Consider the following 22,591-nt stretch of genomic DNA (forward strand, 5'->3'; position numbering starts at 1 on the left):
GGGGTTTGAGGGGAGACACAGACAGGACATAATAATCTTTTTGGCCTGAACTGCCACCTGAAGCCATGGGGTTTATTTTGGTTCACAGTTCAAAGAATGCAATCCACCACAAAGGGGAAACCATGATCAGAGAAGTGAGGCAGTTTGCACACTGTATCCTCTAGAAGACGGGTACTGGTACGGGTACTGGCTCAGCTTACTGTCGCTTTTTTCCAATTTTGCTTACTCAGGACTTGAGATCATAGGATGGCGTTACCCACATTCAGGGTGTGTGCTCCCTCCTTAGTTAAACCTCCATGGAAACAACCTTACAGACATATCCATATAGGTTATGTCATCTATGTGAGTCTAAATCCAATCAAGTTGAACACTTGACCTCAGAATGGTAAGAATAGTCTTTGTGTGCCAGAATCTAAGCTGACTTGGATCAGGATGCTAATATCTGGGCTTCTTGGATATCTTGACTAAGTATAAATGGCCTGTACATGGCAGAGACAGAACAACCCCAAGAGCCCACACAGGGATGGGAATAGTGTCTTTACCCTAGGCTAGACTAGAAAAATCTTACAACTTACAGAGCACTGGAGAACCCAGATACTTCACTTCACAGAAAATTCATGGCACTAATGAACCACATTGGTGGTGGGGATGGGGTTAGGGGTGGGGTGGAAGTTGTCTTAAATAAGAAAAAGCAGAAGCAAAGTAGGTAGAAAAAAGGAAATACCTAATAGATGTCTACAGAACTTTTCACCCAAACTCAAAAGAGTATACACCTTATTTTCAGCACCTCATGGAACCTTCTCCAAAATAGACTATATAGTGGGCCACAACAGATACAAGAAGATTGAAATAATCCCCTGTGTTCTACCTGACCACCATGGACTAAAGCTGGACCTTAACAACAGCGGAAATAGCAAAAAGCCTACATGGAAACTGAATAACTCGCTACTCAATGACAGCTGGGTTAAGGAAGAAATAAAGAAAGAAATTAAAGACTTGCTAGAATTCAATGAAAATGAAGGTACAACACACCCAAATTTATGGGATACAATGAAAGCAGTGCTCAGAGGAAAATTCATAGCACTAAGTACCTTCAAGAAGAAATTTGTAACATCTCATACAAGAAACTTAATGGCCCAACTGAAAACCCTGGGGGGGGGCGGAGAAGTAGATACACCCAAGAGGAACAGACAGCTGGAAATAATCAAACTCAGGGCTGAAATCAATAAATTAGAATCAAATAAAACTATTCAAAGAATCAATGAAACCAAGAGCTGGTTCTTTGAGAAAATCAACAAGATAGACAAACCCTTAGACAAACTAACTAAAAGGCAGAGAGAAACTATCCAAATCAGTAAAATGAAAAATGAAAAGGGAGACATAACTACAGACACTGAGGAAATCCAAATAAACATTAGGTACTATAAAAACCTATATGCCACAAAATTTGAAAATCTAAAGGAAATGGACAATTTTCTTGATAGATTCCATCTACCAAAATGAAGTCAAGACCAGGTAGAAAGATTGAATAGTCCTATATTCCCCCAAGGAAATTGAAGCAGTCATCAACAGCCTCCCTTCCAAAAAAAAAAAGCCCTGGGCCAGATGGTTTCAATGCAGAATTCTACCAGACCTTCAAAGAAGTGCTAACTCCAATTCTCCTCAAACTATTCCACAAAAATAGAAAGAGAAGGAACATTACCAAACTCATTCTATGAAGCCACAGTCACCTTGATACCTAAACCACACAAAGACCCAACAAAAAGAGAACTTCAGACCTATCTCTCTTATGAACATTGATGCAAAAATACTCAATAAAATACTTGCAAACCAAATCCAAGAACACATAAAAGATATCATCCAACATGACCAAGTAGGCTTCATCCCAGGCATGCAAGGGTGGTTCAATATACAGAAATCCATCAATGTAATCCACCATATAAACAAACTGAAAGAGAAAAACCACATGATCATCTCCTTAGATGCCAAAAAAGCATTTGACAAAGTCCAACACCCATTCATGTTTAAAGTCTTGGAGAGATCAGGGATACAAGGCACATACCTAAACATAGTAAAGTCAATATACAGCAAACCTATAGCCAACATCAAACTCAATGAAGAGAAACTTAATCCCACTGAATCAATCCCACTGAAATCAGGGACAAGGCAAGGCTGCCCACTCTTTCCATAGCTCTTCAACATAGTACTTGAAGTCCTAGCTAGAGGAACAAGACAACTAAAGGAGATCAAGGGGATACATATCAGAAAGGAAGAGGTCAAAGTTTCACTATTCGCAGATGATATGATAGTATACATGAGGGAGCCCAAAAATTCAACGAGAGAATTCCTTCAGCTAATAAACACCTTCAGCAAAGTGGCTGGATACAAAATTAACTCAAAAAAAAAAATCAGAAGCCCTCCTGTGTACCAAAGACAAAAGGGCCAAGAAAGAAATTAGGGAAACAACACCCTTCACAATAGCCACTAATAACATAAAGTACCTCGGTGTGACTAACCAAGCAAGTGTTCAAATCTCTGAAGAAAGAAATTGAAGAAGATATCAGAAGATGGAAAGATCTTCCGTGCTCATGGATCGGTAGAATTAACAAAGTGAAATTGCCAAAAGCAATCTAGAGATTCAATGCAATTCCCATCAAAATACCAACACAATTCTTTTCAGACCTTGAGAGAAAAATTCACAACTTCATTTGGAAAAACAAAAAACCCAGAATTTCCAAAATGATCCTATACAATAACAGATCGTCTAGAGGTATCTCCATCCCTGATCTCAAGCTGTACTACAGAGCAATAGTAATAAAAACTTTATGGTATTGGCATAGAAACAGAATGGTGGGTCAATGGAACCCAATAGTAGACCCAGAAATAAAGCCACACACCAATGGGAACCTGATTTTTGACAAAGAAGCCAAAACCATTCAATGGCAAAAAGTCAGCATCTTCAACAAATGGTGCTTGTCCAACTGGATGTCTACTTGCAGAAAAATGAAAATAGATCCATATTTATCATCCTGCACAAAACTAAAGTCCAAATGGATCAAAGACCTCAACATAAAACCAGACATACTAAATCAGCTAGAAGAAAAAGTGGGGAAGAGCCTAGAACTCATTGGCACAGGAGACAACTTCCTGAACAGAACACCAACAGCAGAGGCTGTAAGATGAACAATCAATAAATAGGACCTCATAAAACCGAAAAGCTTCTATAAAGCAAAAGACACTGGCATCAGAACAAAACAACAGCCTACAGACTGGGAAAGGATCTTCACCAACCCTATATCTGACAGAGGGCTGATATCCAGAATATATAAAGAACTAATGAAGTTAAAAAGCAACAAATCAAGCAATCCAATTAAAAAATGGGGTACGGAGCTAAACAAAGAATTCTCTATAGAGGAATATCGAATGGCAGAGAAACACTTAAAGAAATGCTCAACGTTCTTAGCCATCAGGGAGGCGCAAATCAAAACAACCCTGAGATTTCACCTTACACCCATCAGAATGGCTAAGATCAAAAACTCAAGTGACAACACATGCTGGAGAGGTTGTGGAGAAAGGGGAACCCTCCTCCATTGCTGGTGGGAATGTATACTTATATAACCACTTAGGAAATCAATCTGGCACTTTCTCAGACAATTAGGAATAGTGTTTCCTCAAGATCCAGCTATACCACTCCCAGGCATATACCCAAAAGATGCTCAAGTACACAACAAGGACATTTGCTCAACCATGTTCATAGCAGCTTTATTCATAACAGCCAGAACCTGGAAACAATCCAGATATCCCTCAACAGAGGAATGGATACAGAAATTGTGGTACATTTACACAATGGAATACTACTCAGCAATTAAAAACAAGGAAATCATTAAATTTGCAGGCAAATGGTGGGATCTAGAGAAGATCATCCTGAGTGAGGTATCTCAGAAGCAGAAAGACACACATGGTATATACTCACTTATAAGTGGATATTAGACCTATAAGATAGGATAAACATACTAAAATCTGTACACCTAAAGAAGCTAAACAAGAAGGAGAACCCAAGGTGAGGATCTATCAATCCTCACTTACAAAGACAAATGGAATGGACATTGGAAGTAGGAGAAAACAAGTAACAGGACAGGAGCCTACCACAGAGGGCCTCTGAAAGACTCTAACTAGCAGTGTATCAAAGCGCATGCTGAGACTCATAACCAAATCTTGGGCAGAGTGCAGGGAATCATATGAAAGAAGGGGGAGTTAGTAAGATTTGGAGAGGACAGGAGCTCCACAAGGACCAAATATATGAGGGCACAGGGGTCTTCTCTGAGACTGATTCTCCAACCAAGGACCATGCATGGATATAACCTAGAACCCCTGCTCAGATGGACTCCTTGGCAGGTATCCAAGTGGGTAGCCTAGTAAGGGGAACAGGGACTGTCTCTGACATGAACTCAGTGGCTGACTTTGACCTCCCCACTCCGGAGGGAGGAGCAGCCTTGCTAGGCCACAGAGGAGGACATTGCAGCCAATCCTAAAGAGACCTGATAACCTAAGGTCAGATAGAAAGGGAAGAGGACCTCCTCTATCAATGGATTTAGAGAGGGGCAGGGAGGAAAAAGGGAGGGAGGGTGGGATTGGGAGGGAATACGGGAGAGGGATACAGCTGAGATACAAAGTAAATAAACTAATTAATATAGAAAACTTAATAAAAAGGAAATAATGCTAATTAGAACAGAAATGAATAAAGGAGAAAACAGAAAAATCACTAAAAGGTGATTGCAATCAACAAAATGAATAAAAATAGAAAAAGAGATCCAAATTACTAGTACCAGCTAATATCAGTGGCATTACCTATTCAAAAATCAATATTCAAAATGATAGTAAGCAAATGACTTCATTATGAATAATTTTTGCCATGTCAATAATTTAAATGAACACATTTCTTAAAAACTGCAAACCAAAATTCACTCAACAAATAGATAATCATAACAGCTCTGAATCTATTAAATACATTGAATTTATAGTTAAAACCTTTCAGCAAACACTGGGATGGTGGTGTAAACCTGTAATCCTAGACCTGAAGTGGCTGAGAGCATGAGTCATGAGTTGGAGGTCAGGATAAGCTATATAATGAGAGGCAAAAACATAATTATACATAAAAAATATTAAGTAATCCTTAATAGTTTAAAAGAAAAACTCAGAGTTGGAGGCAGAAGACTAAGAAATCAGTATCTGGTTCGGAAATCTATAGAAAATCTACATTTTACTTTCATATTTAACTGATTAATTTTACTTTCACAATTTAATTATCACATCATAATTAATTCATATTAATTTAATTATACTAATCATATTTCAATATCACAGTGGTAGCGTCTTTGTTTACACTAAAACTAGCAACATTTTTATGTATATAAAGATCTTACCTGAATGCTTATCCTTTAGGTGAGTTGATAAATCTGACATCTTGACAGGTGAGGGTATATTTTTTTTAAATTTTGCTTTAAATGAAACTGCTCTCGTATCATCATCAAACAGGCATTCACAGGATGACCACAGTGTTGTATGTAATTCTAAGTTTTCTAGTATGCAGTTGCGCTGAACAAAAAGGTACTTAAATTCCCAAATACAACCTTAAATAAAAACAAAAAGTTACCAAAATAAAAGGGTCTATGCTCAGAATCAGATTAAGTAGTCTGACCTAATTAAATCACCTAAACACAATTTTTATCACTAAAGAATTTGGGCAAAGGAGACAAAACATAGCAGTGTATTAAATGAATTTTAAAGCTACAGGCTTTAAGATTTTTGAGTCTCTCTATATAGTACAGGCTGCTTTGAGCTCTTCCTCCTCTACTTCTGCCTCCAGGTATTGGAATTGTAGGTGTGTACCACCACACCTGGCCAGATAGCATCTTACTAAATCTTTTCCAAGAATTTCTTGGACTCCTAAACAACTGCCTTTTAGAATAGCACATTCTAATTTTGAGATCTATAAAGTTTACTATTTTTTTTTTTTAACTAGTTGAGTCTTTTTAAGGGACACTGAAATGGGGATTCTAGTTCCCTCAGTAAGAACTAATTTAGTTGTTTTGTTTTTGTTCAGAATTGACAAATAAGTCAACTAGTCTATACAGACAGCATCATTAGATAGCCAATAGGTACGGGTGCTGGGACTGGATAAGGTCCTCTACCAACAGCCTACAGCTAGCTACCAGAAAAAAAAAATTGTGCTGAGAAATTTCCTTTGGCTTCACTGTACTTCTGAATATACAATAGAAAATACCTGACAAGGAAGTCTGTACTGCTGTTATTTAATAATTAGAAGTGTTGGTTGTTGGTAGACTGCCCAGCATGCATGAGACCGTGTTTGATGCCCAGCACTGAGCATGGTTGCACACACTTGAGAATCGGAAGTTCAAGATAATTCTCAACTACTTAGTGAGCTAGAGGCCAGCCTGGGCTACTCCCTGTCTCAATAGCAATGCAAATCAGTCCTTACTAAGGTTATTAGAATAGGTGTTACAGTGTTGACACACCCTTTCGTTATTGTGGCTCTAGAGAAGTTAGCCAAGTAAGACAGTGAAATTGTTTCATCAGCAAACTATTAGTTATGGCAGACTTCAGGAAGATTTTGAATCAATTCAAATCCACATTTGAATTATGGATTTAGGATATAATCGGATTACAAATGTTCATGTCAACCTATGACTTTGGATAATATATAATCATAAACTGGGGTTATTTTGCATCGCTCTGCTTAATTAGCTATGAGAGTACTTTATCATAATTTTTATGTATTTGAAATAGTAACTGATGAAAATGGCATTTGATTCTGAATAAATTATTTTATGCTCACCTAATTATTCTTTTGTTTGTTTGTGACAGGATCTCAAGTAGCCCAGGCTGACCTCAAAATACCTATTTACCCAAAGATAGCTTTGAACTCCTGATCCTTGTGCTTCTGCCTCCCAGTGGTGAGATTGCAAGCAATTACTCTTAAGAAGTTTGATTTATGTCGCTAGTGTACCTTCACTAGAATCTAAGCTGTGACCAATACCTGCTATAGACAAAGTATGCCAGTTTCCTGCTAGCAATGCAGATTTCAAAGGAATAAAACTTTGGGATTTCTTCCTATTCATCCCCAAAACATCAATTCCATTATCTCTACTACTGAATAATAACTACTTGGTAAAGCTGGGCATGCCTTTAATGGTGGAGCATGCCTTTAATCCCAGCACTCAGGAGGTGGACATAGGCAGATCTCTGTGAGTTCCAAGCCAGCCTGGTCTACAGAGCGAGTTCTAGAATAGCCAAGGCTACACAGAGAAACCCTGTCTTAAAAACAAACAAACAAAAGAACTACTTAGTGACGGTTCCTCATATAGGCTAAGTTTGTTATCCTTAAGAGTATGTGAGGGCTGGAGAGATAGCTCAGAGGTTAAGAGCACTGACTGCAGGCTGGAGAGGTGGCTTAGAGGTTAAGAGCATTGTCTGCTCTTCCAGAGGTCCTGAGTTCAATTCCCAGCAACCACACAGTGGCTCACAACCATCTATAATGTGATCATTCCTCTTCTGACAGGCAGCTGTCCATGCAGATAAGAGCACTCATATACATTAAAGAAAAGAAAAAAAAAAAAAAAGGGGCACTGACTACTGACTGCTCTTCCAAAGGTCCTGAGTTCAATTCCTAGCAACCACATGGTGGCTCATTATAATGAGATCTTGTGCCCTCTTCTGGCATGAAGGTGTACATGCAGCAAGAACAATGTACACATAATACATAAATCTTTAAAAAAAAGAAAAGTATGTGAAAGCCAGTACCTACTACAGAGGCAGAATGGAGATGGCCTCAAGAACTGCTAAATGAATATATATATATATATTATATATATATATATATATATATATATATATATATATATATATATACAAAAAAAAAGAGTAAACTGTTTCTGGAAGTATATCACTTAAATGATCAAAACTGTAATTTTTCTATCAAAAGAAATTTCTTGCAGTATTGAAGATGTTGAAACTTAAAATGATAAGAGTATGTATAAATTTAGGATTAATCAGTGAATTCAGCAAAAACAATTTATATCAAAATTCCTGGATTCAAAGGTTTTCAGTATTAATTAAAAAGCCATAGAATTATCTAGAGATATTAATAATTTTTCTTTTATTACCACTGATTGTTAACTCTAAAGAAAGAGTCACATTAAGAAAAGAGCAATGTATTCTGCTACAACACCACTCCACCTCTGACCCACATTTTGTTTAGCATGCACCAGACTCGTGCTCACGGCTGAGATAGGATGGTCAGTGATCATGCCTGTCATCGATACATGTTTGTCAGGTTTCACAACTGGACAAACATCTGTCGCTATTTGATCGTGACATAAAAGCCAGACTTATCTCAAGTCCTAGGTACGGGCTATTAATGATTAAGAGACAATGTGACAGATCTACCTCCAGATAAGCACTTGGGCAGATGTTTGGAACAGCATTAACTCATTCAAGTATGAAATAATGAATGAGTTCATCAATGTCTAAATTATTTTGCAGAATAAGGCAACTAAAAAACCACTAATTAAACTATCTCTGGTTGTTAAAATCGAATCACACAGGAAGGAAGGAAGATACTATACTAATTTGTTGAAATATCAATTCCTTTTAATTTAATGCACCATATATTAACTTGTGTTTTAAAAAATATACCACTGGATTGGGTTTTTTTAAACAAGCTTTCTATAATGGCTAAAAGCTCACAATTTTGAACTGGAATAAAAACCCAGAACATGATAATTAATTCAATAATTAACTAAAAACTGACTTGAAAGACTTACTGTACCCCCAAACACCTGCCTTCTGACAGAATTTATTTATAAGAACACTCTGACTGAAAAAACATTAAACTACAGATACTTCTCCATGATTAAAAATTTGAAGACCATCGCTGAGGGGCTAGAAAGATGGCTCCACAGTTAAAAGCACGCTCTGCTCTTGAAGAAGACCTAACGCCCAACACACATCAGGCAGTTGCAACTGCAGCTCCAGGGACTACTGAGGCACTATACTCACATGTAAATACTCACATACAGACACACACACACACAATTTAAAAATATTAACAAGAAATCATTTTTAAAAAGAACATTATTTGAAGGAGATAATGTTTTACTAATGCCCTCATATAGTAAGCATGAAAACATTCAAGCCTTTATTTTGTTACCATTAATTACAAAGGACTTCTAAATAACTAAATTGCTTTAAGTATAAAATTATAGCAAGAGAAATTTGCAGAGGAGCATCCAATCATTATTATTGCAATTGCAGTAATCTCTTCGGAGTCTCTGTGCCTCAGACAAATAAACATTAATCATTTACCAAGATATAAATAGTTTAAATGGTTTTTTTTTCCAGATTATTTACCTTTTTTCTTTTGAAGCTGAGTATACCAGGCTGCTCCAGGACCCCATAATACAAGCACATAATGTTGACCTTGAGCCTGTTCCACTGTTAACAGAATTTTCCTTTGCTTCTGTCCTCTATAATTATATAATGCCTCTGGAAAAAGAAAAGGACATTCTACTTGGTATTACTCTCCTTGGGTGACACCACAGTATCTCATGGTAAATATAGTGATAACCAAGATGGTCTTGCATATTAGTATTTATAAGCTAAGATTAAAAAGGCACTCAAAATATTTACCTGTCAAGACAGTGACATCCACTACTCTGAGTACTGCATGGACTAATGTATCGGGCTGCAGCTGCTCCAGTTCCACAAACTCTACAGTGTTCAACTTCTGAGGCTGCCTTTGAGGCAGATCTTTGAGATAGGAATGTTTTGAAGACACATATGCCAGCAAGTCCTGAAGTATAACATTGGCAACTACACTGGAATCTAAGGAAGCAAAAAACACAAAAACATAGACATAGTATGACATCATGTTTTCCTGGTAATCATAAATGGGAAAACCACAGCTGTGGTGGTTTGAATAAGCATGGCCCCATAGGCTCATATATTTGATTTCTTAGTCATCAAGGAGTGGCACTACTTGAAAAGGACTGGAAGGTGTGGCCTTGCTGGGTAAAGTGTGTCCCTTCAAGTAGGCTATGGGCTTCAAAAGCCCACACCAGGCCCAGTAGCACTCTCTTCCTGTTACCTGATCACTACTATCCATAACTTCAGTTCCAGAGGGTTCAATGCCATATTCTACACGGTGCACATACATATATGCAGGCAAACACCCATACACATAAGATAAACAAACTAAAAATTAATAATAAAATAAAATGCATTGTTGGATACATCAGAAAGGCAAGTATAGCTAGACGGGAGAAGCTTTTCTATAGCCAGGATGCTATGACATACTCAGCTTTGGGGCTGAGAGAAGTTAGTGGTCTGCTGAGTTATTAGATTCCACCTTATGGGTTTTTTCCTATCTGTTACCACATGATAGTTTTGAAACAGAAATGGTTGTTCTGGAGGGCTAGAACTAGCCCCAAATAAGTAATTAGCCTGTGAACTAACTTACCACATTCCAATGTCTTCACAGTACTGAAATTCCTATAGTTTGGTTATCAGCCTAGTCTATAACTTTTGGGACATCTCTCCAGACCCACTGTATTGAAATGCTAATAGGTCGGTCGCTATAAACACAGCTTCTTTTCAGGAGTTTTTGTTCATGCTATGAATAATATTTTCTTTGAACTATGTTTTATGTTATGGTATTTAAATACATATGAAATACTACTTAATTACTATAAATTATGTAGCTTTTCTAGACTCAGTTTAGACCAAAAAATAAAGGTTGATATTATCAGGCAACAGAAACTTATCATCTCCAAGAAATTCACTATGTTCCGAATCTACAACCAGGCTCAGGTTTACCATTATTTTTTATTCTCCCATGACCCTAGAACTATCTAGTGGGCTCCCCAATCTCTAGAATCTAATTTGATCCCATCTTTCCCAGCTATCCTGACAACAGTCCTGCATCAACAAGTTCCTTAGCAATCACTTTTGAAATGTCCTACAAGCCTAACAGACTCTGCTGTACCTGCTCTACACCACCCCAAGTTTAGGATGCTGTCCTTATCAGTTTCAAGATGCTATAAAGTCATCACATTCCTCTTCCCAACTAAATTCTGCACAGCACAGCAACCATATACACAAGGTTCTTCCTCCCCTAATTCTCATTTAAGCACGTGTTACATAATAATGTTTCTTTTAATTTTAAGAACATCCACTTAATACCATCTAATACTATGGTAATAATACCATCTAACTGATTTTACCTTCCTGTTTCAAGGGTTTTAACTTTTTAGATGATTTTACGTGTATGAATGTTTTACTACGTACCACATGAGTCCCTTGTACCCATAGAGTGTGTCAGATACGCTGGAATTGGATTTATATGTGTGCTGGGACTCAAACCAGGACTTCTGTGCAAAATACATCATAGCCACTGAGCCGATTCTCCAGACCCTATTTGAAATTTTGTGGAGACAAATTTTACAACTTTACATATAATAAAATACACATATTTAGAAGCACTGACTGAACCCATAAGATGCTCAGCAGGTAAAGGAATTAGCTTTCAAACCTGACGACGTGAGTTCTAATGCCAGGACTTACACGGTGGAAGGAGAGAACCAGCTCAGCTCCCACAAGTGGTCTTCTGAATTCCACACAGGCATCCCATCCCCACAAACTAACTAAATAAATAAATATTTAAGAGTATGGATTAATGAGCTTTGCTGATCAAATTTAAATTCTCCTGAAGGAAAGGAAGATATGTTCATATACTTATGGCTAAAAGAAGATGTTATCCATATATATTTTGTTGACTTTTAGAAATCAAGAGTTTATAGACTAATTTATGATCCTTCTTTCTTTCTCCCATTAACATGATCATCTACCTCTCCTCCATCTGCTACACTAACATCTGATTGTTTACTCACTCACCAGAGGATCATGTGCTGTGTGACAGGCATTATATCAAGCACTAAGGATACAGAGAAACATCGCATCACAATCTCAACACAGAAAGAGTTATTGATTGACCTAGAGACAGACGGTGACAAACATTCAGGACAGAGTGTAAACTGAGGACAGGGCTGAGTCCTAGTAAACTACTTACCTAGCAGCTGGGTGTCATTGGGCTCCATCCCCAGAACCATAAATGGTCAGGAAGAATAGAAGAAGGGAGAAGGGGGAGCTAGGAAAAGGGAGAAACATTCCTGAAAGCAAAGACATAGAAAAAGGACTACTTAGAAGACAGTTGGCTAGACTCTCCCAGGAATAAACTGGAGAATGATGGGTAAAGCTATGAGAAGAGATGAGTAATTGCTAAAAATCTCTAGAACAACAACAAGGCGGAAAATACATAGTCTATCTTAGAGGGATTAGTGTGGTCTAGTGAGCTACCTCCTCACGAAGGGAGTGACTGGAATCATGCTTAGGACAAAAGCCCTCAGAAAATAGTTACTGCACTCTCAGTAACAGATATTTTAAAGAGAAAAAAGAGAAAGGAAGGGAACAAAAGCTGTACATGACAACAGCTGAGGAAGAACAGATGTCCTAGGAAAAGCCTTTGCTCTCAGCATTTAACTGAAGCATCAGCAAGACATTGGTTTAAGAATATCTCCGCAGTTTCAGTAGCTTGGATCTTGAGACCCTCAATGAGTCACATTCCTGGGACACTCAGAGGAAATGTCATGAGACTAGACTCTGAATCCTGACCAGGAGAATACTTCTACATCGAAGGGAAGAAACATGGGATTGAGACTCCACAGCTCAGGCTGGAGAAATGGTTCAGTGGTTAAGAGAACTGTCTGCTCTTACAAAGAACTTGTGTTAAATTCCAGCACCTCATGGCAGCTCACACAGTCTGTAACTCCAGTTCCAGGGCCTTTGTCTGGCCTCCATCTGTACTTCATGCATGCAGGCAAAATACTCATACATATAAAATAAAATATAAATATTGTAAAAAAGAAAAACTTTTTAGCTCAATGAAGAAAATATGGCCAGAGACAGAGACTGCAGGGTGACATGAACACAGGTTCCAAAAAACATTCAAACATGAAAAATGATTGCCCAGTAATGGGATCTGCATTCTCAACATGACTCCTGAATGACTACCCAGAGGTATGTATGAGCAGATTTACAGCTTGCCTGTAAAGACCTACTGACAGACCAGGATCTGTGACCCAATCTCAACCTAGAAAAGACTGCCTAGGCAAGAATAGCATGTACATACTGACCCCAGAAGGACCACAAGAAGGGGTGACCAACCGCTGACACCTCAACTATACCATAACCAGGCTTCACTGGAACATTAAGAATACTTCCTTGAAAAATACAGCAAATAAAAACATCAAATCCAATGAATAAAATAACCCAGATGCAAAAATCTCAGTGCAATAATATAATTATAAATATTATATGTATATACAAACAATGCAGCATAACTCCTCCAAAAATCACCAATCCTCAAATAATAGCCTCCAGGGAAAGTGAATCATATGAAACCCCAAACAAAGAAATCGAAAGGACGATTGATTATAAGTATGTTTAAAGGTCAAAGAAAAAATCCTGAATGAATCCCAAAACAAATACACACACATACATGTGCACACATGCACAGCGAGAGAGAGAGAGAGAGAGAGAGAGAGAGAGAGAAAGGAAGAGAACTTAATAGATAGAAAAGATAGATGAATCCCATAAACAGAACTACTGAGAGGAAAAACCAAACTGAAATACTAGAAATGAAAACATAGTAAGTTAAATTAAAAGCTCAGTGTAAACTTCAAGCCTCACCAACAGAAAAGATGAGAGGACTGAATAAGCTTAAAGGGAAAGTAGAAAAATTTAAATATTCTAAAAAAAAAAACAAAGATCTATTAGTAAGAAAGCAGAATGACACTCTCAAGCCATATGGGACTTTAAAAAGACCAACCCTAAGAATTATGGGCATTGGAAGAGAAAGTTTTCATTCTAAAGGCACAGAAAATATTTTCAACACAATACCAAAAAAAAAAATTCAGTCAGCCAGACACAGTGCCACACACCTGTAATCCCAGCAATCAGGGAGGGAGAGGCAGGTGGATCTCTGTGAGTTCAAGGCCAGCCTGGGCTACAAAGTGAGTCCAGGACAGCCAAGGCTACACAGAGAATCTTGTCTCAAAAAGTCAAACAACAACAACGAATTTCATTCAATTATGTTTTGGAAAAAATGGTAATCCAAATATCAAAGGCATTTAGAACATTAAACAGACAAGCTCAAAGAACTTCCCTCATCATATTAAAATCAAACTACTGAATATATGGAACAAAGAAAGTATATTGAAGGTAGCAAGAAAAAAGTACAAAGCCACATATAAAGATAGACCCATTGAAATAACAGCATATTTCTCAACAGAAACTTAAAAGAAAAAACTTTAAAATAAATTATGCATTTGCATTTCAAGACTATTATACCCTCAACTATGTCAAAATTGGAGAAAGAAGAAAAACTTCCCATAATAAAACCAGGCTAAAAGGAATTCATGACCACTAAGCCAGCTCTACAAAAGATACTTGAAGAAATTATTTGGACTGAAGAAAAAGACACATACACCAATAAAACCACAGGAAAGAACAAGCTATGCTTGAATAAGAGTAAGCAAGAGAAAAATAGGAACATACAAATCGCTGTACAATCAACAAACATAGCAGACTAACACTTTTCAGTAATAACTCTGATTGTAAATGGTTTCAACTTCCTAGTCAAGACACAGGATATAAAGGACAACTTCAATTATTCCTTGCTTTACATATGATCACTATAGCATAAAGCTAAAATCAGTAACAGGAGAAACCTTAGGACATACACAAATTCATGAAGATTAAACAATACACTACTGAATAGTGGACACTTTGTTAGATTTATTACTATATGTTTGTACCATATTAATTTTGTAAAAAATTCTTTTATTTAGTATTAGGTGTTGAATTCCAGAAATCCAACTGATTTTCATGTTTATATTTACATATAGTTACCAAGATAAAATCTCCTGTTATTTCTCATAACTTTTAAGAAAGTCATTATAAATCGTATCATTTACAAGTAATGTTTTACTTCATTCTTTCTAATCTTTGTGTATCTTTTCTGTATTTTATCTCACTGGTTAATATCTCTGAAATAATGTTAAGAGTGATAACAGTAGTATCCTACTCTAATACCCAAATCTTAAAAACAGATTTCTATTATATTTTCAATTTTGATGAATATTTCCCCCTTGGGTTTTGTGGTGGTTTGAATAAGAATGTCCCCGTAATAAGCTCATATATTTGACTATTTAGTCATGGGGAGTGGCACTACCTAGAAGAATGAGGAGGTGTGGCCTTGTTGGAGTAGGTGTGGCTATATTAAAGGAAGTGTATCATTGGGGCTGGACAGAGGCTTCCTAAGTCCAAGCCGGGACCAGTGAGTGGCTCTCTGTTGCTTGCAGATCTAGATGCAGAAGTCTAAGCTACTTCTCCAGCACCATGTCTGCCTGTGTGCCACCACGCTGACAATGGACTAAACCTCTGAAACTGTAAGCAAGCCCCAATTAAATGCTTTCCTTTATAAGAGCTGCTGTGATTATGTGTCTCTTCACAGCAACAGAACACTAGCTAAGACAGGTTTTATAAAGACTTTTTCTTATGCCATAAAGAGAAATTTCCTCCTGTTTCTAATAATGGATATTAAATTTCATCAAAAGATTTCCTTATACCTATTGACATGATCAAAAGTGACTTTTTTAAAACTTCATTTTTGGGAGCTAGCTCACTCTCCCTACATGCATAAAGACCTGAGTCCAATCCCCAGTAACATATAAAAACCCCAGCTTATAGCATATGCTTGTGATTCCAGAGCTGGGGAGACAGAGATGCCTGCTAGTCAGCCAGTCTAGCCTAATTGGTGAGCTCAAGGCTAATAAGAAACCATGTTTCAAAGAAGGTGCATAACATTTCTGAGGCTACCAGGGTTGCCTTAGCCTTCACAGGGAGGTAGATACTTCACCCCTCCAAATGAACACAAACACACATATATGCATTTTTTTAAACTTCTTTTCTCAAGACATGGTTTCTCTGTGTAAGAGCTCTGGCTGTCCTCAAACTCTGCCTCTCCTTCCCAAGTGCTGGGTTTAAAGGTATGTGCCACCACTCTAGGCTTTTGTATTTTGAATTAATATTAAATTTATAAAACAGTTTCAAAAAAACAGTATGAATTCCCTTATAGCCCTCCGTCTGTCCTCTAATGTGAACATTTTACCTATCATATAATAAACTTCCTAGCTTTATTATTCTATTAATAGTAACACCATAAAATGACATATATTAAATACCAATGGACCCATTTAAATACTTAAAAGTATTTGTTTTGCAAGCACAATACTGCAAAGTCATACTATAAAATTTTAAAGATAATTAAAAATAAAAATACATTAAATTATAAAAATTTCTTTATCAGATATCCTTAGCAACTATAAGGAATATGGTCTAATAAAAATACATTAAAGATATCATGAATCATGATGGAAATTTGAGATTGCTTATAAATGGCATTTATATATTCTACTTACAACAAATTATACACCTTTACAAGAAGCTGGTAACTCTAAAGAGTTCTCCTGAGGAAAGATTTAATTTTCACATAATTAGGATCACATTAGCATACCTAATCTGAAGCATATTTAGAGACTGTAAAAGCAAACAGAGTAAAGAATACTCTTCACTGCACATACACATAAATAATTCAGTTGGCCTTAGTTACATTTCTTGAATTTAAAACTGCTGAGGTTTCCAGAGCCAATCTTTTCATGTCTCACAACCTCGACATGATCTTGAAGCAGAGCACACCCTGTCACAACCACTGTTTTATGACTTTGCTAGCATGGAGCGTGCCCAGTTTGTCTTTGAGGTCTCCTAAACACAGCAACTGACACATGTCTACAGATGACACTGTCTCTAACAGCCATTTTATTTACAAAGACCAAGACTGAAATTCGACAGCACTTAATATCTGAATGATTCAGGAGAATATTCAATTCCATTTTAGCTACAACCATCAATTTATCACTATTACTAATACACAAAAATAAGAGTCTGCCTCTCTTTTAATAGTGTTCCCAGAGATCTCTGAAACTTTCTTGACTTGACATGGTAAACACCATAAAGAACTAACTAGCTGATCTGAGTTTAGCATGTTGAATCCTACTTTTGGATCTATACTTTGACATTGAGCAATGTTAGATTAGTTTTTTCCTCATACAACTCTTGAGACGAGGGGAGAGCACCTGTGCATGCTGGTATGTATGCAGTGCATAAGCATGTATGTGTTTATTTAGAGATCAGGGGTCAACACCAAGCGTTGTCTTCCATTGCTCTCCACATCAGTTTTGGAGACAAGGTCTCTCGCTGGATCTGGAGCTCACCAACGAGGCAACACTAGCTGGCCAACAAGGTCCAGTGATCTCCTTGTCACCATCTCCCCAGTGTCTGCACTACAGAAGCATGCCATGACACCCAGGGCTTTTTAAATATTTATTTTAATTTTGTGTATTGGGGAAGAGAAGAATGCACATGTGAATATAGGTGCCTAAAAGGCCAGAGGTGTCCATTGGAACTGCAGTTACAGGCGTTGGTTGTAAGCCACCTGAGACAGATGCTGAGAACCACACTCGTGCCTCCTCAAGAGCACACTCTTCAACCCTGCACCATCTCACTAGCCTCTACACCAGGCCTTCTATGTGGGTGCTGCATACACACTCAGGTCTTTGTACTTGCACAACAAGCCTTTACCAACTGAATCATCTCCCCAGCCTAGTTTTGGACATTTCTTATTACATTTATTCTCAAATACCTTCTTGATTACTACTACAAAAAAATCTTTTCTTCTTTTCTTTTATTGTTTACTGACTGTGTAGTTGAAGTCTAATTTCAGTTTGGGTTTTATTTTTGTTCTGTTGGGCAGCGGTGGCTGCTGCTGCTGCTGCTATTTCTGCAGCTTCTCCTTTTCTTTCTTTCTTCTTCTTTCTTCTCCCTCCTCCTCCTCCTCCTCCTCCTCCTCCTCCTTCTCTTCTATTTCCTCTCCTCCTCCTCCTCCTCCTCCTCCTCCTCCTCATTCTTTAAGGTAGTGTTTTATGTAGTATAGGTGGGTCTCAAACTTGCTATGTAGCTGAAAATGATTTTAAAGTCTTGATTCTCCTTCCACTCGCTCCCAAGTGTAATGACTACAGATATGTGCCAGCACATCTGATTCTCGATTGATTCCTTAAATTAATTTTCTATCATGATACAACACTAAAATCTTTTACTATTTGAATTAAACTTATACTTCATTCCACATATATCAAAACACGTGTAAATAGACTGGTTTTTTAAAATTAATTTTATATTTTGCTACCAAATGGAATTCTTTTATTATTTGAATTAATCTTATCTTTATTCCCTGGAAGTTTTCCCGTTATGTTATATCAGAGCATATGTAAAGAGACTTATCTGCATAGGTTAACTGGATAGAAATGCTACTATAAGATGACTAGTTTCAAATATGTACATCTTTATCTCCTTCCTGATACTGGTAAATTGCTGAAAAAAATTTTTTGTCCTCTTCTTTAAATTAGATACTGGCAGGCTGGGGATACAGTTGTGTTCACAGATGGCTTATCCAGAATCCACAGGGAGCTGGTTCAAACCCCAGAACCACAAAAACCTTGGTATATACTACAGGCACATACCTGTAATCTAACATTGGGAAGATGTAGACAAAAAGACCAGAAGTTCAAGGTTATCCCCTACTACACAGTGAGTCTGAAGCTAGCCTATACTATAAAAAACACTGTCTAAAAATAACTAAACAAAAAGAAACAAAACCAGAAGAGACTGTCATTAGGGCTATGTATATCTATTTTGTTGAAATACTATTAGTTGTATTATATACTTATTCTGCTGTATTGATACTATCTGTTGATGCTGAAGAAAAAAGATCCTTCAATTTTTATTTCCTGGAATATTTTGTTTTCTGTCTTGTTGTACTCAAAATCAAATCCAGGGTTCCCAGGGTGCTAGACAGGAGAGCTACCCAAGACTCCCGGCAGTAGGTGTTGAATCTGTCAATGCTTTTTTTCAGTATCTATTAAAGTAATCAATTATTCTTTAGACATATTAGTATGGCATATGACATTCACAGATCTGCTGTAATATGGAACAGAACTCTCATCTCTAAAACATTTTACTTGTTCAAAGTCTGTTTTAAGTTTTATAATCATGTATATGTGTGTTCATAACATAGCCATGTAGCTTGGGTGTCAATGTCCTATTATATAAAAGGGATTAGAAAGTCTCCTTCTACATTTTTAAATAATTGCAAAACCTGGGCTATCGAGTCTTGATAGGTTGCGAGGAGCTTCTCTATGAAACTATCTGGGGCTCCTTCTCCTCTCCTTCTCTATTTATTCTATAACATCTGGTACACTTAAATTTTATATCTCTAATGAAGTGAACTTTAGCAACTGTTGCTAGAACAAAAGGCCTTTTGTTGGTTTTTAATTGTTTCAATGATCATTTCTGCCTTAACATTTATTTTGTATATTTGTACTTTACTTTTTATTGACCAAACTAGTCAAATGACTTATCCACTTTTGCAAAGGGGGACTCTGATGCTGGGCAGTGGCAGTGCATGCCTTCAGTCTCAGAATTTGGGAAGCAAGAGTAGGCGGATCTCTGAGTTCAAGAACAGCCTGGTCTACAGAGCAAGTTTCAAGACAGCCAGGCCTACTCAGAAAAACCTTGTCTGGGGTGGGAGAACTCTAATCTATTAAATTGTCTTATTTTATAATTTTTCTCCTTAATTTCTGACTTACATTATGAGTTTACACTTGGTTTCCATGACTTAGTTATTTGTCTTGCAAGTTTTCTGAGCTTATTTTTAGTCTTTAATTGTTATTTGTATAAGTGTTTGCCTAAGAAATATTGGTCTGTTAGCTGCTTTAAGCATACCTTCTGTGCTCCAATACATATCATGGCCATTACTTTGTAAATTTTATATCACTCCTTTAAATCCAAATTAGTTTTAAAAGTTTCAAAACTTAAAAAAAAAAAAAGGAGCTGTATTTGCTGTTGTTAAGGAATTCCAGTTTTATAGCACTTTTGTCAGCATGAATTTACATTCCTTCTTGATGGAGTCACTGGGTTTCTAACAATCTACTACAGAATTGATGTGTCTGAAGATGCACTATGTTCTGTATGAACTTATTTGCATATACATCTAATCTATGAAGTTCATTACTTAGATCTTCTAGCTCTTTAATTACGCCTTGTATATCAGAGCTGTCTTGTGTCATTAGGGAATGACTCCTCAATGAGCTCCAGTACACATCGCTCAGAATGGATTATAAAAACAGTATGAGAGTAAAAGTTGACAAAGAAATAGAGAAATTGAAAAAGGTAATACTGGTATGAATCCTGTACTATTTATTGCTGTGGTGCTCGGGATCAAATCCAAGGTGATGCACATGGTACCACAGTGCTCCAGATTGATTTTATTTATTTATTAAAATTTATTTTTTATAAATATTTTATGTGATGCCATATAACGTTTCAATACAAGACCACATCAGAAAATGTTCAAATCAAGTTAAACTCACCTCTCTCCACATAAATTTCGTGTTTATTTATGGTGAAAACATTTCAAATACTTAACTCTAGCTTTATTACAGTATGCTACTATTATCTGTATCCACCCTACTATAGCAGCTCATGTAATTTTTCTTACAGATATCCTAAAACATGGCAATAAAGCTGTAATATATCCCTACAAAGTAGCTGTATTTCTTTTATTTATTTTGCAGTCCTAGGGAACAATCCAGAGTCTCTAATTTTATTTACTTTTTTGGTAAGTATCATTGCCTAGACTGGCCTCAACTTTATATAATATTCTATACTAACTTCCCAGGTAGCTATGATTTCAAGCACGAGATACTCCACATGCTTTGTTTATCTATTTATTTACTTACTTACTTACTTATTCTGATGTGCTAGAGATCAAACACAAAGCCTTGAATAAAGCAGGCAAGCCTTTTACCAGTGTGCTATCCCCAACCTATGGAAAGATTATAGAGTAGTATGAAAAATAGTTTGGTAATTTCTTTTTGTTTTTGTGTTGTTTGTTTGTTCATTTGTTTGTCTGTTTTTCAAGACAGGGTTCCTCTATGTAATCCTGGCTGTCCTGGATCTTGCTATGTGGACCAAGATGCCCTTGAGCCCAAGAGATCTGCCTGCCTCTGGCTGCCATTAAAGTACTGACATTAAAGGTGTGTGTCAGCATGGCCTGGCTGGAAATTTATTTTAAAACTATGTATGTATTTGGAATACAGCCCAGAAATTGTACCCCAGAAATCGGTATAAAAAATATGAACATTTATGCAATAAATATACTCTTTAAAAACCTCAACTGAGAAATAACTCAAATATTCTTCAACAAGTGAAAAATTAAGCAAACAATAGTAGATTCAGATACCAGAAGACTAGTCAACACTAAGAGAAATAATGTTTGCAACAGTCATAAAAACAAAAAGAGTTTTTCTCAACAATGGTAGGAAAAGATTTAAATCACATTTGTGTGACTATGTGTCCAATTGGACTTCTAATTATCTTAAAATATCTCAAAGATTCAAAGACCTGGAAATTACATGGGCAAGCTTCAGAATGGTTTCTCTGTTTCTTTTTTTTTTTTTTTTTTTTTTTGCCTACCTACACTTTTCTGCAGATATGGACCACAGCATCTCAGAGATAACTCATTAAATGTTACAAATCACCACTTTGCAGACTCCCTAAGAAGGAAATGAAACATGACCAATACTCTCTCTCTCTCTTCGTGGCACACAGCTGTCACCTAGGGCTGGCAGGGGGCCTGCTTACCTCTACTACAATCATCTTTTAAAGTGCTATTTTTACTTTTTCTTTAAGGGATGGGTACAGCACAGGCTTAGCATTGAGGGGCCCTGTGTTCAATCCTAATACTGCAAAACATAAGATAAAAATATATGAGTTCCAATTTAACCTTACAAATGAAAATAGCTGTTTAAAAAAAATCAAAAACACCTTTACTCAAATCTTTCCTAATATCTTTGTTTGCAGACTTACAGTGTGGATTTACAATGAGGTAACAATCCAGTAACCCCACCATAAATAAAAGCTATATTCAAAAATGTATTAGATATACCTAATCTCCCATCTGTCCCCACTTGGCAACACAGCACAGTGTAAAGTCTCAGTGGTCAGCCTTATAACCAGCCATGGCTCTCTGCCACTGGGGCATCACTAGTCCAGAAAAGATCAAAACCCAAAGTATTTTTTTTTTTTTTTTTGCTGGTTTTGTACCATCTTAAAACCAAAAAGTCATAAATGGAAATACCCTAAGTTCAGGAAATTCAAAATACAACTTACGCTTTTCAGGCTGAACATATGAATAATTTCCAAGATTTAATAACTGACTGGTAAATGTTGATTGGAGTACTGTTTCACCAACCCACTGATCTTCATGAACAGTCACATC

General features: G+C 36.8%; 1 protein-coding gene and 1 long non-coding RNA gene across 4 annotated transcripts in view; one reads left to right on the forward strand and one right to left on the reverse strand.

Annotated features, from left to right (window-relative positions):
• The window catches only part of Shld2 (shieldin complex subunit 2), an 83,670-nt gene that overhangs the window by 8,569 nt on the left and 52,510 nt on the right, over window positions 1-22,591 (reverse strand). For all 3 annotated transcript variants that reach the window (XM_021635982.2, XM_021635979.2, XM_021635980.2), the window contains 4 exons: window positions 22,483-22,590; window positions 9,709-9,903; window positions 9,430-9,564; window positions 5,424-5,630 (listed from right to left, as the gene is read on the reverse strand). In XM_021635982.2, coding sequence (XP_021491657.2) covers window positions 5,424-5,630; window positions 9,430-9,564; window positions 9,709-9,903; window positions 22,483-22,590 — 645 coding nt within the window. The remainder of the gene's footprint in view (window positions 1-5,423; window positions 5,631-9,429; window positions 9,565-9,708; window positions 9,904-22,482; window position 22,591) is intronic.
• LOC132656415 (uncharacterized) lies at window positions 15,456-21,362 on the forward strand. The gene is made up of 2 exons (XR_009594161.1): window positions 15,456-15,584; window positions 21,237-21,362. It is a non-coding gene; the product is annotated as an uncharacterized LOC132656415 (long non-coding RNA).

The sequence above is a fragment of the Meriones unguiculatus genome, chromosome 9 (assembly GCF_030254825.1).
Source record: "Meriones unguiculatus strain TT.TT164.6M chromosome 9, Bangor_MerUng_6.1, whole genome shotgun sequence".
In the NCBI taxonomy this organism is placed as follows: Eukaryota; Metazoa; Chordata; class Mammalia; order Rodentia; family Muridae; genus Meriones; species Meriones unguiculatus.